Source organism: Scyliorhinus canicula, chromosome 8 (genome assembly GCF_902713615.1).
Source record: "Scyliorhinus canicula chromosome 8, sScyCan1.1, whole genome shotgun sequence".
Taxonomy (NCBI): Eukaryota; Metazoa; Chordata; class Chondrichthyes; order Carcharhiniformes; family Scyliorhinidae; genus Scyliorhinus; species Scyliorhinus canicula.
Genome location: NC_052153.1, coordinates 136154827 through 136171821, shown reverse-complemented (window position 1 = coordinate 136171821; position 16995 = coordinate 136154827). Strand labels below are relative to the sequence as shown.

The following is a 16995-nucleotide window of genomic DNA, read 5'->3' as shown; positions in this document are numbered from 1 at the left end:
ATGCCTTCTCAGTAACTGCACTCTATGGGTGATGGCGACCTGGGCGCTCACATCTAATATCCCCTACGGAGGTCAGATTGCCAGGTTCTCGTTTTTTTACAGCTGTTGAGTTGCCAACTTTTCTTGGAGGATTTTGTGTTCCGCTACTGGCGAGGAACATGGAAAATCGGAAACATACTCTTGCTCACCGAGATCCTTGTTCTTGTTGATGGCTAGCGGCTCAGATTTCCACCTCAAATTTCTTCTGTAAAATATATTTACACCTTAATGAGAGTTGAGAAACACCTTAAGCCTAAAGTACTTCTGTAACACGTCAGTTAGGATTCTCATTATATCCCCTCTTGAATTACCAGCATAAAGGCAGATGAAACCATTGTTAAGTGGGGCATGTTTCCAGCAAAATTGCACAAAGGAGCAGTTGCAATGGCGAAGAAATTTATGGCTGAAACTCTCCTCCCTGGTTGCTGTGAGTTTGTAGTATGAAGTTGACTTTTTAAAAAAAGCTAATTTGTTATAAGTAAGATTCTCAGTAGTTCAATGACTTTATTATTGACATTTCCAACCCCATAAATGACTGGTATGATATGTACGTCCTTGTAACACCACAGTAAGGGCAGCCAATTCGCTTGATTAATTTGGCCTACAGGGACAGATTAACAATGTTGCCACTGTTGTGACGTTACAATAGCTGCTGTGTTTCCATCACTATTAACTTTCAACACTATTGGAACAGTCATTGTAAGATTAGAACGTAGGTACAAAAGTCTGTGATGTGATTATTGATATCAAAGAATCTTTGTTATGAATCACTTCTCGTTGTAGCTCGATGTTAACCTCTGAAGGGGATATTAGAAATCAGTGCTTCTACCCTCCCATTCTTGGTTTACTTAAAGTTGACTGAACTGAGATAGGAATATATCAGAGACACAGACCTTAGATTTCAGTCCTGTAGCACCACTTGCTTTGTTTCTATTGGAGTCCTGAGATGGAGAAAATGGCATGGGGTTGGCCCAATTGACTTGCAGTGCAGCCACACTGGTCACAATCTTAGGAAGGATTAGAGGGTATCTCTAATGTTCAGCAGAAGCAGGTAAAGTGGGGAGAGCATGATGCCAGTTAAAATCTAATGCTGATTTGGTACCGGATCTGCCATTTTGGACCTTGTATGTCCTTGTCAACAACATCACTTAAACATTCAAAGTTGATCACGTGTCCAGCTGCATGTGGGGCCACCCCATTCAAGTAAGTATGAGGGAACCCTCTTAACCATTTGGACTATGCAAAGCTATCAACTTAGGGCTTTCACATGATGTGCTTTGGACTTTCTAATGCTGCAGCATGAGTGGAAGTACTATGTGTATCTGGAGCTCACGCAAGATATTTGAGTAATTCTGGAGAGCTACTCTAAAGTGTTGAGGGGATTTTGAAGGCACAGACTCGCTCGTGGAGCCCATAGTTGTAGTCTGTCTTGGGATTCAATATGGCAGGGAATTGAGAGTGATTGCCCTTGACATGAAGGCCGCTTTTGACCAAGTGTGCCATTGAGGATGCCCCAGCAAGACTAGAGTCAATGGGAATCAGGTGGAAAACTCTCCGCTGGTTGGGGTCATAGCTAGCACAGTGATTAGGATGTTCGTTGATGATTGCACAATGTTCAGCACCATTTGTGGCAACTCAAATGCTGAAACATTCCACCTCCTAATGTAGCAAGAGCTGGACAACATTTTGGCTTGGGCTGATAAGTAGAAGTAACATTTTCACCACAAGTGTCAGACGATGACCATCTCCAACAAGAGGGATTCTAACCTTTGACATTTAATAGTATTATCATCACTAAAAAACTCTGCAAAAAAAAAAAAAAAAAAAAAAATAGTATTATCATCACTGAATCCTGAACAACATCCTGGCGTTAACATTAACAAGCCATATAAATACTGTGGCTAAAAGAGCAGGTCAGAGGATAGGAATTCCATGGCATGCAACTCACCTCCTGACTTCCCAAAGCCTTTCCACCATCTTCAAGCCACAAGCCGGAAGTGTGATGGAATACTCTCCACTTGGCTGGATGAGTGCAGTTCCAATAACACTCGAAGTTCAACCTCATCCAGGACAAAGCAGCCACTTGATTGGCACCTAAGCACCACTTTAAGCATTTACTCCCTCCACCACTGATGCATGACAGCACCTTCCAAATGTGTAACCTCTACCACCTAGCAGGATAAGGGCAGAAAATGCATGGGAATGTCACCATCTACAAGTGTCCCGTCAAGCCACTTACCATCCTGACTTAGAATTATATCACTGTTTGTTCACTTCCTTCACTGTTGCTTGGTCAAAATCCTTGGGCGTCATTTTAGACAGCATTGTCAGACTGTTAGCAGACGAGGAGGTGGGCGGACAGGTGAGGAAATGCATCCAGAACTATCTGGAAGTTAATGACATGGGGGAAGTTTCGGCAGCAATGGTCTGGGAGGCGCTGAAGGCGGTGGTGGTCAGAGGCGAGCTGATTTCGATACGGGCCCACAGGGAGAAGGTAAAAAGAGCAGAGATGGATCGACTGATAGGGGAAATACTTCAGGTTGACGAGAGATATGCGGAGACCCCAGAGGCAGGGCTCTTCAGGGAACGACAGAGGCTACAGGCGGAGTTTGGCTTGCGAACTACGGGGAAGGCGGTGGAGCAGCTGAGGAAGGCGAGGGGGCTAATATATAAGTATGGAGAGAAGACCAGCAGAATGCTTGCGCAGCAGCTCAAAGAGGGAGGCAGCCAGGGAGAATGGGAAAGTGAAGAACAGAGACGGGAACTTGGTTAGAGATTCAGCAGGGGTTAACAGGGCGTTCAAGGAGTTTTATAGCAGGCTATATGAGTCGGAACCCCCAGCTGGGCCGGAAGGGATGTGACAATTCTTAGGGGGGCTGAGGTTTCCGGAGGTGGAGGAAGGGCTGGTAGAAGGGCTGGGGGCCCCGATAGGGATTGAAGAAATAGCAGGAGGGCTGAAGGCTATGCAGTCGGTTAAAGCCCCGGGGCCGGATGGATACCCCGTGGAGTTTTACAAAGAATTCTCTGGGATGCTGGGGTCGCTGCTGATAAGGACATTTAATGAGGCAAAGGAGAAAGGGGGGCTTCCCCCGACGATGCCACAGGCCACAATCTCATTGATCCTGAAGCGGGATGAGGACCCGGACCTATGCGGGTCCTACAGACCGATCTCCTTACTAAATGTTGACGCCTAACTGTTGGCCAAAATCTTGTCCTCAAAGATCAAAGACTGCATTCCGGATGTGATTGGGGAGGACCAGATGGGATTTGTTAAGGGCAGGCAGTTGACGGCCAACGATAGAAGACTGTTGAATGTGATCATGATGCCCCCAGAGGGTAGGGACGTGGAGGTAGTGGTCTCAATGGACACAGAGAAGGCCTTTGATCGGGTGGAATGGACCTATCTGTGGGAGGTGCTGGGGCGGTTTGGGTTTGGACGGGGCTTCATCGACTGGGTTAGGCTTCTGTATCAGGCATCTGTGGCGAGTGTATGGACGAACAGGTTGACATTGGGCTATTTTAGGCTGCACCGGGGGGTGAAGCAGGAATGCCCCCTCTCCCCACTGCTGTTTGTGCTGGCCATAGAGCTGCTGGCAATGGCGTGAGAGGGGGAAGAGGCTGGTTCAAGGAGGGGTGGAACACAGAGTCTCACTATACGCAGACGACCTGCTCCTATATGTTTCTGACCCACTAGAAGGGATGTGAGAAATTATGAGGATTCTGGGGGAATTTGGCAGGTTTTCAGGTTATAAATTGAACATGGGGAAAAGTGAGATGTTTGCGATCCAGGCAAGGGGGAAGGAGAGGTGACTGGGGGAGCTGCCGTTTAGAGTGGTTGGGGGAAGCTTTCGGTATCTGGACATCTAGGTGGCACGGGAATGGGAACGGCTACATAAGCTAAATTTGACCCGACTGGTGGGCCAAATGAAGGAAGACTTCTGAAGGTGGAACATGTGAGGGTACAGACAGTGAAAACGATGGTCTACCCGAGATTCCTGTTTGTTTTTCAGTGTCTCCCCATCTTTATTTCACGGGCCTTTTTTAAACGGGTAAACAAGGTGATCTCCGGCTTTGTATGGGCGGGCAAAACCCCATAAGTAAAAAAAGGGGACGCTGGAGCGTAGCCGGGGGGAGGGCGGGTTGATGCTGCCGAATGTTAGCAATTACTATTGGGCGGCAAATATAGCCATAATTAGGAAGTGGATGGTTGGGGTGGGGGGGGGGGGGGGGCGTGGGGGGTCGGAGAGGGAGTGAGTAGAAGCGGCATCATGTAAGGGCACGAGTTTGGGGCATTGGTAATGGCGCCTCTACCGTTCCCGCTGGCACAGTACTCCACCAGCCCGTGAGAGTAATGTAAATGTAATGTAAATCGCTTATTGTCACAAGTAGGCTTCAATGAAGTTACTGTGAAAAGCCCCTAGTCGCCACATTCCGGCGCCTGTCCAGGGAGGCTGGTACAGGAATCGAACCGTGCTGCTGGCCTGCTTGGTCTTCTTTAAAAGCCAGCGATTTAGCCCAGTGAGCTAAACCAGTAAGGGGGCAATAGGGGAATAGTGGGAGCAGAGGGAGCATCAGTTTGGTCTTCAATCTGCAATAATCAACAGTTCGTCCCGGGGAGGCTGGATGGAGGGTTTCGGAGATGGCAAAGAGCAGCGATCGAGAGGATGGGAGATATGTTTATAGAGGGGAGCTTTCCCAGCCTGAGGGAGTTGGAGGAGAAATTTGAATTGACGGGAGGGAATGAGTTTAGGTACCTGCAGGCACGGGACTTCCAATGCAGGCAAGTCTCAACCTTCCTGCTCCTACCACCAAGGCGGATACAGGACAGGGTAGTTTTCAGAGTATGGGTGGGAGGGGAAAGTTTTGGACATCTATAAAGAACTCAAAGGGTCAGAGGAAATGCAGATGGAGGAGCTGAAACACAAATGGGAAGAGGAGTTAGGCGGAGGGATAGAGGATAGTCTCTGGATGGACGCGTTGAGTCGAGTCAATGTGTCCACAACATGCGCCAGGCTCAGCCTGATACAATTTAAGGTCGTTCACTGGGCACACATGACCGTGGCCAGGATGAACAGGTTCTTTGGGATAGAAGATGGGTGCGCAAGGTGTGCGGGAAGACCAGCGAACCATGTCCATATGTTCTGGGCATGCCCGAAGTTTAGAGGATTCTGGCAGGGGTTTGCAGATGTCATGTCCAAGGTGTTAAAAACAAGGGTGGCACCAAGTCCAGAGGTGGCGTATTTCGGAGTGTCGAAAGATCCGGGAATTGAGGTGGAGAAAGAGGCAGATGTTCTGGCCTTTGTCTCCCTGGTAGCCCGGAGACGGATACTATTAGCTTGGAGGGGTTCAAAGCCCCCAAAGTCAGAGACCTGGCTCATTGACATGGCTAGCTTTCTTTGTCTCGAGAAAATCAAGTTCACCCTGAGAGGGTCAATGTCAGGGTTCGTCCAGAGGTGGCAGCCGTTCGTCGACTTGTTTAGAGAAAATTAACCGTCAGCAGAAGGGGGTTGGGGGGGGTGGGTTTAGTTTAGATTAGTATGTAAGAAAGGTGGGACTTCTGAGGGAGGAAGACGGCCTTTGCACTATGTTTATATTTGTATGTACACTGTTTCTTCTTTTATTGTTACAAAATCACAAGTATCTCAATATAATGTTTCATTAAAAAAAGGAGAAACACTGCAATACTCGTTGGTTTGTGTCTACAAATTCACGGTGATGTGATGTTGTCATAACCTGGGGTTAAGCAGGTCATGAGACAGTAATGAAACCTTATGCAGGTCCTAAGAGACTGGGGGTTTGATATTCCCAAAGGACTATGGAGAATATGCACTTGCCCCACTGAGTGGCGCGGTGCCTCCTTCAACATTCTGGATAAAACCAGAGGGCCATGAACTGTCAGCAGGCTCCTGCAGTAGAGTAACTGCTCTATACTCTTGTTCTGTTGCATTAAGCCTTTTTCCTTTTGATTCACTCTGTTTGGCTTGGTGAGGACGCCTTTCCGGACTTTATAATAGTTACATCCTTCGCAACCTGCTAATGGGGCCTGTGTTTTACCTTCCAAAATAGGGCACGTGCCCAAACACAATGCATGTAAAATTGCGAAAATGATGTTGGGGCGCGCGTCCTGAAGTCGTCACACATGGGTACATTGAGGTCAATGGGCACATATGGGAGTCAGAGCAGCACCCGCTGACAATGAAAAGACCAGCTAAGGTCACTAAAAAGCCTATTAGCTGAGATTTTATGTTGCTGGGGCGATTTTACACTTGTCGCATGGACAAAACGGCAACTGGACAGTCCTTTTTTTCATAATGTCAGCCAAGGGCCAGATGAAATGGGCCCGGAGCATTACTATCGTGAGTGGTGGGGAGTTCAGGAGATAGTTTGCTGCTGGTTGCTCATTGCAACTGCTTTTCCTCTGTTTTTAGCTTCAGTGTTAGCATTGTTAGCCTGTATTTTAGGGCCACTTGGTGCCTCCAAGGTTCCTGGTAAATTTATACCCATGTGGACTCTTCCTGTTTCTCTGGTAATGAGGATTGTCTACTCCATTGGTCGCTCTCTTCTGAGCAGGAAGACCAGCAGAAAGAGAGGAGGCTAGGTCCCTGCACCAGCGTCCAAGGGAACGACCTGTCGGAAGAGAGGCACAGGGGATGCAGGAAGAGCCAAGGCGGAAGGGACTGCAGAAGATTGAGGCACAGGGGATGCAGGAAGAGCCAAGGTGGAAGGGACTTCAGAAGATGCCAGTGTCTTCCTGCCAGTGTACAGGCAGTGATCCACCTGCCTCAACATATCAAAAATGCAGTGCTGAAGGAGGCTCCAAGGAGGCTGTAACCTCCATATATGAGACGGTAGGGCCAGAAATCACCTCTAACTGTGTGGGTGGCAACCAGATGCTTGCAATTCCAGGTTGTCAAAGGCTACCAATTGAAAAGGTGGCTTTGATGCCTCTATGAAACCCAAGGACAGAAGCGAAGGAGATTTGTAATAGGAAATATAGAAACTTAGAAAATAGGAGCAGAAGGAAGCCATTCAGCCCTTGGACCTGCTCCACCATTCATTAGGATCAGGGCTGATCATCTAATTCAAAAGCCTAATCCTGCTTTTGTCCCATATCCTTTGATCCCCTTTGCCCAAAGTGCCATATCTAACTGCTACTTGAAAAGATACAATATTTTGGCCTCAACTACGTCCTGTGGTAACAAATTCCACAGGCTCACCGCTCTCTGGGGAAGAAATTTCTCATCATCTCTGTCCTAACTGGTCTACCCCATAACCTCAGACTGTGACCCCTGGTTCTGGACACACCCACCTTTGGGAACATCCTTCCTGCATCTACCCTGCCTTGTCCTGTTAGAATTTGAAAAATTTCTATGAGATCCCCCCTCACTCATTTGACTCCAGCAAATACAATCCTAACCGATTCAATCTCTCCTCGTACATCAGTCCTGCCATCCCAGGAATCGGTCTGGTGAACCTTTGTTGTACTCCCTCTAGAGCAATAACATCCTTCCTCAGATAAGAAGACCAAAAGTGCACACAATATTCCAGGTGAGGCCTCACCAAGGCCCTGTATAATTGCAGCAAGATATCACTGCTCCTGTACTTGAATCCTCACTATGAAGGCCAACATACCGTTTGGCTTCTTTACTTCCTGCTGTACCTGCATGCTTACTTTCAGTGACCGGCATACGAGGACATCCAGATCTTGTTGCATATTCCCCTCTCCTAATTTATGGCCATTGAGATAATAGTCTGCTTCTCATTTTTGCTACCAAAGTAGATAACCTGACAATTCTCCATATTATATTACATCTGTCATTCATTTGCCCACGTGCTCAACTTGTCCAAATCACACTGAAGGATCTCTGCATACTCCTCACAGCTCACCTTCCCACCTAACGTCTGTAAATTGGAGATGTAACATTTTGTTTCCTCATCTAAATCATTAATATATATTGTGAATAGATGAGGCCCTATCACCAATCCCTGCGGTACCCCTATCTTAATTCCTACTCTTTGATTCCTGTCTGCCAACCAGTTTCTATCCAGCTCAATACACTACCCCTAATCCCATGGGCTTTAATTTTACACACTAATCTCTTATGTGGGACTTTGTCAAAAGCCTTCTGAAAGTCCAATGAAACCATATCCACTGGCTCCCCTTCGTCAATTCTACTAGTCATACCCTCAAAGAATTCCAGTAGATTTGTCAAGCATGATTTCCCCTTCATAAGTCCATGCTGACTCCGCCTGTTCCTGCCTACGTTTCTCTGCTTTAAAATCTTTGATAATGGATTCTAGAAATTGCCCCACCACCTACGTCAGTCTTGCTGATCTATAATTCCGTGTTTTCTCTCGACCTCCCTTTCCAAATAATGGAGTTACATTAGCTACACGCAACTGCAGAAACTGTTCCAGAGTCGATAGAATCTTGGAAGCTGACCACCAATGCGTCCACTATTTCCTGAGCCACTTCCTTAAGTAATCTGGGATGCAGATAATCAGGCCCGAGGGATTTATCAGCCTATCACAGCAGGCAGTCCATTCCACACCCTAACCACTCTCTGAGTAAAGAACCTACCTCGGACATCCCTCCTATATCTGCCACCCTGAATCTTATAGTTATGCCCCCTTGTAACAGCTACATCCACCCGAGAAAATAATCTCTGAACGTCCACTCTATCTATCCCGCTCATCATCTTATAAACCTCTATTAAGTCACACCTCATCCTCCTCCGCTCCAAAGAGAAAAGCTCTAGCTCCCTCAATCTTTCCTCATAAGACCTATCCTGCAAACCAGGCAGCATCCTGGTAAATCTCCTTTGCACCCTTTCCAATGCTTCCACATCCTTCCTATAATGAGGTGACCAGAACTGCACACAATACTCCAAATGTGGTCTCACCAGGGTCATATATAGTTGCAGCATAACCCCGCAGCTCTTAAACTCAAGCCCCCTGTTAATAAACGCTAACACACGATAAGCCTTCTTCACGGCTCTATCCACTTGAGTGGCAACCTTCAGAGATCTGTGGACATGAACCCCAAGATCTCTCTGTTTCTCCACATTCCTCAGAACCCTGCCGTTGACCCTGTAATCTGCATTCAAATTTTTTCTACCCAAATGAATCACCTCGCACTTATCAGGGTTAGACTCCATCTGCCATTTTTCGGCCCAGCTATGCATCCTATCAATGTCTCTTTGCAGTCTACAACAGCCCTCCACCTCATCCATTACTCCACCAATCTTGGTGTCATCAGCAAATTTACTGACCCACCCTTCAGCCCCCTCCTCCAAGTAATTGATAAAAATCACAAATAGCAGAGGACCCAGCACTGATCCCTGTGGTACACGGCTGGTAACTGGTCTCCAGTCTGAAAATTTTCCATCCACCACCACCCTCTGTCTTTTATGTGATAGCCAGTTACTTATCCAATTGGCCAAATTTCCCTCTATCCCACAGCTCCCGTGGGCAGCACGGTAGCATTGTGGATAGCACAATCGCTTCACAGCTCCAGGGTCCCAGGTTTGATTTCAGCTTGGGTCACTGTCTGTGCGGAGCCTGCACATCCTCCCCGTGTGTGCGTGGGTTTCCTCCGGGTGCTCCGGTTTCCTCCCACAGTCCAAAGATGTGCAAGTTAAGTGGATTGGACATGATAAATTGCCCTTAGTGTCCAAAATTGCCCTTAGTGTTGGGTGGGGTTACTGGGTTATGGGGATAGGGTGGAGGTGTTAACCTTGGGTAGGGTGCTCTTTCCAGGAGCCGGTGCAGATTCAATGGGCCGAATGGCCTCCTTCTGCACTGTAAATTCTATGATCTATGACCTCCTTACTTTCTTCATGAACGGACCATGGGAACCTCCAAAAGCCTCTAAAAATTTGATATGTTTCAGTAAGATCAGCTTTATTCTCAACTCTAGGGAATATAGATCTAGTCTACACAATCTTTCCTCATAGGACAATCCCATCATCCCAGCAATGAGCCTGTTGAACCTTTGTTGCATTCCCTCAAAGATAAGTATATCCTTCCTTAGGTAAAGAAATGCAAAACTGCCCACAACATAAATTTGCTGCAAGACTTCCACTTTTATTCATTTGAGGAATGTGAGCTTCGCTGGCTAAGCCAGCATTCGTTGCCCATCCCTAACGCCATTGAGAAGGTGGTGATGAGCTGCCTCCTTGAAACGCTGTAGTCCATGTGGTGCAGATACACCCAAGTTGCTGTTTGGGAAGGAGTTTCAAGATTTTGACCCAGTGAAAGTGAAGGAACGGCAATATGTTTCCAAGTCAGGCTGGTGAGTGACATGGAGGGGAACTTCCAGATGGTGGTATTCAACTTGCTGCTTTTTTTACCTACTGTAAATATGGCAGTCAGTGAGGTTGCCCTCCTTTCGTTGGGTATTTATACTGTATTGCTCAGAGTCGCCGGGTATCAAATGATACCACCACAAGGTTCAACAAGCTATCGATCAAAAAACCAAACACCAGTTAGTTAGTTCAAGGTCAAGGGTACTTTATTTACACACACAATTTTTAAAAATAAATAAATTTAGAGTACCCAATTATTTTTTCCAATTATGGGGCAATTTAGAGTGGCCAATCTACCTACCCTGCACATCTTTGGGTTGTGGGGGTAAAGCCCACGCAGACATGGGGAGAATGTGCAAACTCCACACGGACAGTGACCCAGGGCCGGGATTCGAACCCGGGTCCTCAGCGCTGTAGGCAGCAATGCTAACCACTGTGCCACCGTGCTGCCCTTTACACACACAATTAATCATGCAACATAAACACTACGAGTTAAACTACACCTATCGACTATGGCAACCTGTACTTCAGGCACCCAGCTTAGGTCAGAGGAACAGTGGCCATGGTTCGAGTCTGGTTCTATCGGGTCTGTAGAAGTAACTGCTGCTCAGCTGGGCTCATCCATCTGGTAGCGGGCGTTGAACTTGAAGTTGCTTCAGGTGGTGCTGCAACTGGAGGTAGACTTTGCCGGAGCGCCAGGTCCAAGAGAGGCCAAACACATGGTGGTCTCTCTTTTTATTCTTGGGGGTTTTCGCACTCTTTTGGGCGGTCCTTCAGTTTGGACCCCATTAATTGGGTAATTCTTGATCATTGCGTTCGATTCAAACCAATAAAAGGGCGGAACCTTGATGGCTGGGCGTGTCCTAAGCAGTCATTGACCGTGTTGTTTACGCTTTCCGAGTATAGGGAGTGGCGCCGAAATGTCTGGGACTGTATCGGTCGCTCAAGTATCAGTCCTTTGTCTGGCGGAGTTGGGCCATCAAATGGGGGTTTTGATACCGTCTGGATTCCTCACCTGCAAATATACATTCAGGCTCTGAGCCTGCCTGAATCTCACAGTGTCCATTTTTCCTGCTATGCTTTGCGACCTTCTCTGTTCCTTGGTAGTAAGTGGCCATCCCAGATGGCTACAAACCAGGTCTCATGAACCCTAGTTTTATGTAGTAACCTCTTGTGCAGCACTTCATCAAATGCTTTTTGAAAATCCAAAAACTTTGAATCCACTGGTTCTCTCTTCTACACCTGACTAGTTACAACCACTGGGCTGGCTGGCTGACTGGCTGACTGGCACCAGCAGAGGCACAGTTAGAGTGGAAGAGATGAGAACACAAGTGCGATCTTCTGAGGGAGGGCAGCAGGTTCATGCATCCATGGAGTTACTGCCTGTCCCCTAGGGTGACAGCTCAGCCATCGCAGTTAACCTGCTGGAGTATAACCTTCTGGGCTGTTTTGAGATACTACAGGCCCCTTTGAGCACTGGTATCCACAACCACTCAAGTGAAATAATTTCTCCTGGTCTCAATCATAAGTGATTGGCTCCTTATCTGTGCCCTTGCGTTTTAGATTCCTCGACCAGCAGAAGCAATGTCTCCAGGTCTATCCTCTCAAACCCATTCAGAATCTTGCATGTTTCAGAAATACATTTCAGTAAGCAGCCCTTGATGCCCAATAGCCACTCTTAGTTTGCATGGTGGCTCAAATACAAATGAAAGAGTAGAGTCTTGTTGAATGAAATGGCTGTGGCCAGGATGCTGGTCAATGACTTGCATTGGGCAGCATGGTAGCATAGTGGTTAGCACAATTGCTTCACAGCTCTTGGGACCCAGATTCGATTCCCGGCTTGGGTCGCTGTCTGTGCGGAGTCTGCACGTTCTCCCTGTGTGTGTGTGTGTGGGTTTCTTCCGGGTGCTCCGGTTTCCTCCCACAGTCCAAAGATGTGCAGGATAGGTGGATTGGCCACGCTAAATTACCCCTCGTGCCCAAAATTGCCCTTAGTGTTGGGTGGGGTTACTGGGTTATGGGAATCGGGTGGAGGTGTGGGCTTGGGTAAGGTGCTCTTTCCAAGAGCCGGTGCAGACTTAATGGTCCAAATGGCCTCCTTCTGCACTGTAGATGCTGTGATTCACTACCTATGGTTGCACAGCAGCTGGATTTTTGAGGGGGTGGAATCCCTTTTGTTTCTGGTATATAGTGAAGTTGACAAGCAGCTTTCCCAAAGTGCAATCTACTGAAGCTGCATGTTTGCTCCATCTGATGTACTCTAGCAAGAAAGAATTAAATGTAATCAGCTGTCTTCAATTGCAGGGGCACCGTTACATTCCTTGCACAATAGTCGATAGCGACCTGTGAAATGTTGCAAATACCTCCTGTGTGAACCTGGAAGGATCCAGATGCGTAAAAGTTGATTTCCACAGTTGACTTCACAGCCACTGGCAGTGTGGTCCTTCCCATGTTCCGAGTTGAGTTGCGGCTACAGCCAGTGGCAGATTTCAATGAGGACATCCTTATTGAATCACAGACAGCTTAATCATGGTTCCTCGCTGAGATTCAGGGAGGAGAATGATTCCCTGAACATCATAGATGGACAAGGCCTCACGCTGAGAGCTCTTCTCCCCCTTTCTCACATTCCTCTTCCTCTAGCAGTTTGTCCAGCTTTTGGGTTGCCTCTACTGGTTCTCCCAGTCTACTACACTCACATCTTGAAGTATCTCGTTTGTGCAGAAGTCTGGAAAATAAAGAGTACTATTCTCGATGCCCAGCACAGAGTCCTTTCTAACATCACCTATGGTCTGTGTCTACAGGTTTTGCTCTGGCCATTTTGTGTCATTTGCTCTGTTCAAGATTCTCCATGTTTGCAGCAAAACTTCTCATGCACATGATGGTTGCCTGCCTCGGAACTCAGGTAAAGTTTATCTGAATTGTGTTGATTGAGATTTTAACAATGTGTTGTACTGTATTATGAAATTATCATTAATCTGTCTTATGTTGTAATCAATATGGTGCTTTCATATATCAGCTTTTTTTGCAAAACAGTACGTGACACTTAACAAAAAAAGTGGGTTTTCCTTTCAGATTGTCTGTCTTTAGTTAACAGCTAAATAATAATAATAATCTTTATTAGTGTCACAAGTAGGCTGACATTAACACCCCAATTAAGTTACTGTGAAAATCCCCTCATTGCCACACTCTAGCATCTGTTCGGGTACACGGAGGGAGAATTCAGAATGTCCAATTCAGCTAACAAGCACGTCTTTCAGGACTTGTGGGAGGAAACCGGAGCACCCGGAGGAAACCCCCGCAGACATGTGGAGAACGGGAGAATGTGCAGACTCCACATAGACAGCAGCCCAAGCCGGGAATCAAACCTGGAACCCTGGCCCTGTGAAGCAACAGTGCTAACCACTGTGCTACCGTGCCTGCACTACTATTTATTGCAGGTGCTCATTCAGTGACACAATTGCTGTCCTAAAATAACATGACTAATAGTCCAGGAGCAGAGCCATTAGCCAGGGGCAGCACGGTAGCATGGTGGTTAGCATAAATGCTTCACAGCTCCAGGGTCCCAGGTTCGATTCCCGGCTGGGTCACTGTCTGCGGAGTCTGCACGTCCTCCCCGTGTGTGCGTGGGTTTCCTCCGGGTGTTCCGGTTTCCTCCCACAGTCCAAAGATGTGCGGGTTAGGTGGCTATGCTAAATTGCCCGTAGTGTTCTAAAAAGTAAGGTTAAGGGGTTGTTGTTCGGTTCCGGGTAAAGGGTGGATACGTGGGTTTGAGTAGGGTGATCATTGCTCGGCACAACATCGAGGGCCGGAGGGCCTGTTCTGTGCTGTACTGTTCTATGTTCTATGTTCTAAACGTCCATTAATTTCAGTAGATATTAAGGATTTTGACATTTAAGTGAAAGTACATTTTGATTCATGAGTAGTCAATATTTTTGTGGAGTGAGGTCTTATTTCCCATAAACGCTGTCACGCTGAAAGCCTACTGTAAAGTCCTTTCCAAGATCACCTGCAATCTTCCGACTGTGTGGAGTTTGTATGTTCTCCCCGTGTCTGCGTGGGTTTCCTCCGGGTCCTCCTGTTTGTCTGCATGGAGTTTGCATTTGCACGTTCTCCTCGTGTCTGCTTCGGTTTCCTCCGGGTGCTTTGCTTTGTTTGCACGGAGTTTGCATTTCTCCCTGTGCCTGTGTGAGTTTCCTCCGAGTGCTCCAGTTTGTCTGTGTGGAGTTTGCATCTTCTCTCCGTGTCTGCATGGGTTTCCTCTGGGTGTTCAGGTTTGTTTGTGTGGAGCTTGCATTCTCCCTGTGTTTGCGTGGGTTTCCTCCAGGTGCTCAGGTTTCCTCCCACAGTCCAAAGATGTGCAAGTTAGGTGGATTCGCCATGCTAAATTCCCCTTTAGAGTCCAAAGGTTAGGTGGGGTTACAGGGATAGGGCTAGGGTATGGGGCTAGATGTGGTGCTCTTTCGGAGAGTTGATGCAGATTCGATGGGCCAAATGGCCACTTCCTGCAATGTAGAGATTCTATGAGTGTGGTTGACCCTTAACTGTCCCCTGAAATGGCCTTGCCAGCCACTCAGTTTAAGGGCAATTAGGAGATGGGACAGAAATGCTGGCATTGCCCCATCCGATGAAAGTATAAATTAAAAGAAATATAGAATTGCACTTCGAGTTTCAGACTTATTTAGTAAATAACAACAACTTGTATTTATTTAGCGTCTTTAACAAAACAAAATATCCAAAGACATTTGAGAGGAGTGCAGTTATGCCAACTTACACACCATGCCACATGAAATGATAATAAGTCAAAAGCTTTGTCAAAGAGTAATAATAATAACCTTGTATTGTCACAAGTATGAAGTTATTGTGGAAAGTTCCCAGTGGCTACATTCCGGCGCCTGTTCGGGTAAGCTGGTACGGGAATTGAACCCGCGCTGCTGGCCTTGATCTGCATCACAAACCAGCTGTATAGCCCACTGAGTGAAACCAGCCTGTAAGTTGAAGTAACAAGAAATAGAGGCAAAGGGAGGGAACGTAAGAGATTAAGGTTTAAGCAGCTGAAGGCACAGCCACCAATAGTAGAGCAATTAACAATGAGGATGCTGAAGACATAGAATTAGCGGAACACTGATATAGAGTCATAGCATCCCTACAGAGTAGAAAGAGGCCATTCGGATCTTCAAGTTTGCAGGCGACCCTCCGAAACAGCATCCTCCCTAGGTCCACTCCACTGCCCTACCCCGTAACCCCGTAACCCCACTTAACCTGCACACTTTTGGATACAAAGGGGCAATTTAGCATGGCCAATCCTCCTAAACTGCACCTCTTTGGAATGTGGGAAGAAACCGGAGCATCCGGAGGAAATCTACACGCCAACAGGGAGAACGTGCACATTCTTTTTTTTAAATGTTTTTATTAAGGTATTTATATAGAGAATGTGCAAACTCCATACAGATAGTCACCCGAGATCGGAATTGAACCCGGGTCCCTGGCGCTGTGAGGCAACATTGCTAATCACTGTGCTGCCTTGGAGCATTGTGGGGCTGAATGAGATTTTAAAAATAGAGAGAGACAAGCCAAGGAGGGATTTAAAACAGAGCTGGGAACTTTAAAACTGAGGTGTTACTTGACTGGAAGCCAATATAGGTCAGCAAATCCAGAGGTGGTGGATGAATGGGACTTGATGTAAGTAAGTACAAGGTTGCCAGAATTTATGATGAACTCAAGTTTGTGGAAGGTGCAATGTGGGATGTCGACCAGAGGTGCACTGGAATATCTAAGTATATAGGCTTTAAGATGTGCAGTCTGCCTTTATGTAGCAAAGGTTAATTTTGAATGGTTTAAACCATTCACAAACTGGCCTGCTGAGGTAAACCACCACTCAACAATGGGTTCAGGACTACACTGCACATCACAATCATGGAAACAAACAGGCAGCGGGAGGTTTGCATGCTGCCTGGTCACTTAGATCATGCAGGAGATATTTGTGCATCCCACTTGTGGAAATCTGGGCCTAAAAGGGAAGATGTTTTCCTTTAATTTGTATGATATCTTAACGAGACCACACCTGAAGTATTGTGTGCAGTTTGTTTCCTTGTCCTAAGGACATATACCTAAGAGGGAATGAAGAAAAGGTTAATTAGACTTAATCTTGGGATGAGTGGATTGTCCTATGAGAAAAGATTGAGTATAATAGGCCCATATTCCCTATACTTTAGAAGAATGTGACCTGATTTTAGTGAAACAGAAATTCTTAAAAGGCTTAACAGGCTACATTCGGGAGATTTTTCCCATGGCTGGAGAGCCTGGAATGCAAAATAAGGGATCTACCATTAAGGACTGAGATAAGGAAAAGTTTCTTCACTCACAGGCTTGTGAATCCTTGGAATTCTGAACCCCAGATTTGGGATGCTCAGTCATTGAGCATATTTAAGTCGGAGATGGAGAGATTTTTAGATACTGAGGGAAATATGGCAGAGGTAGAAGATCAGCCATAACCTTATTCAACGACAGTACAGACATGAGAAAGATTCATGAGAATTTTGCCACTGGTTGAGGAATTTCAGTTATTGTATCAATAAAGTTGGAGAAGCTGGAGCTGTTTTCCTTGGAGAAGGGAAGATTATGGCAAGATTTAATAGCGGTGTTCAAAATC

The 16995-nt window shown here is 46.6% G+C and overlaps 1 protein-coding gene and 1 long non-coding RNA gene across 8 annotated transcripts in view; one reads left to right on the top strand and one right to left on the bottom strand.

Annotated features, from left to right (window-relative positions):
• The window catches only part of adgrv1 (adhesion G protein-coupled receptor V1), an 838553-nt gene that overhangs the window by 522857 nt on the left and 298701 nt on the right, over positions 1–16995 (top strand). For all 7 annotated transcript variants that reach the window (XR_005461637.1, XM_038805279.1, XM_038805282.1 and 4 more), the window contains one exon: positions 13148–13248. Coding sequence is in view for 6 of the 7 variants with exons in the window: in XM_038805279.1 (XP_038661207.1) it covers positions 13148–13248 (101 nt within the window). In the remaining variant the exon portion in view is untranslated. The remainder of the gene's footprint in view (positions 1–13147; positions 13249–16995) is intronic.
• Positions 1–16995, bottom strand: part of LOC119970523 — a 64604-nt gene that overhangs the window by 32386 nt on the left and 15223 nt on the right. The gene's annotated exons all lie outside the window — the stretch shown is intronic.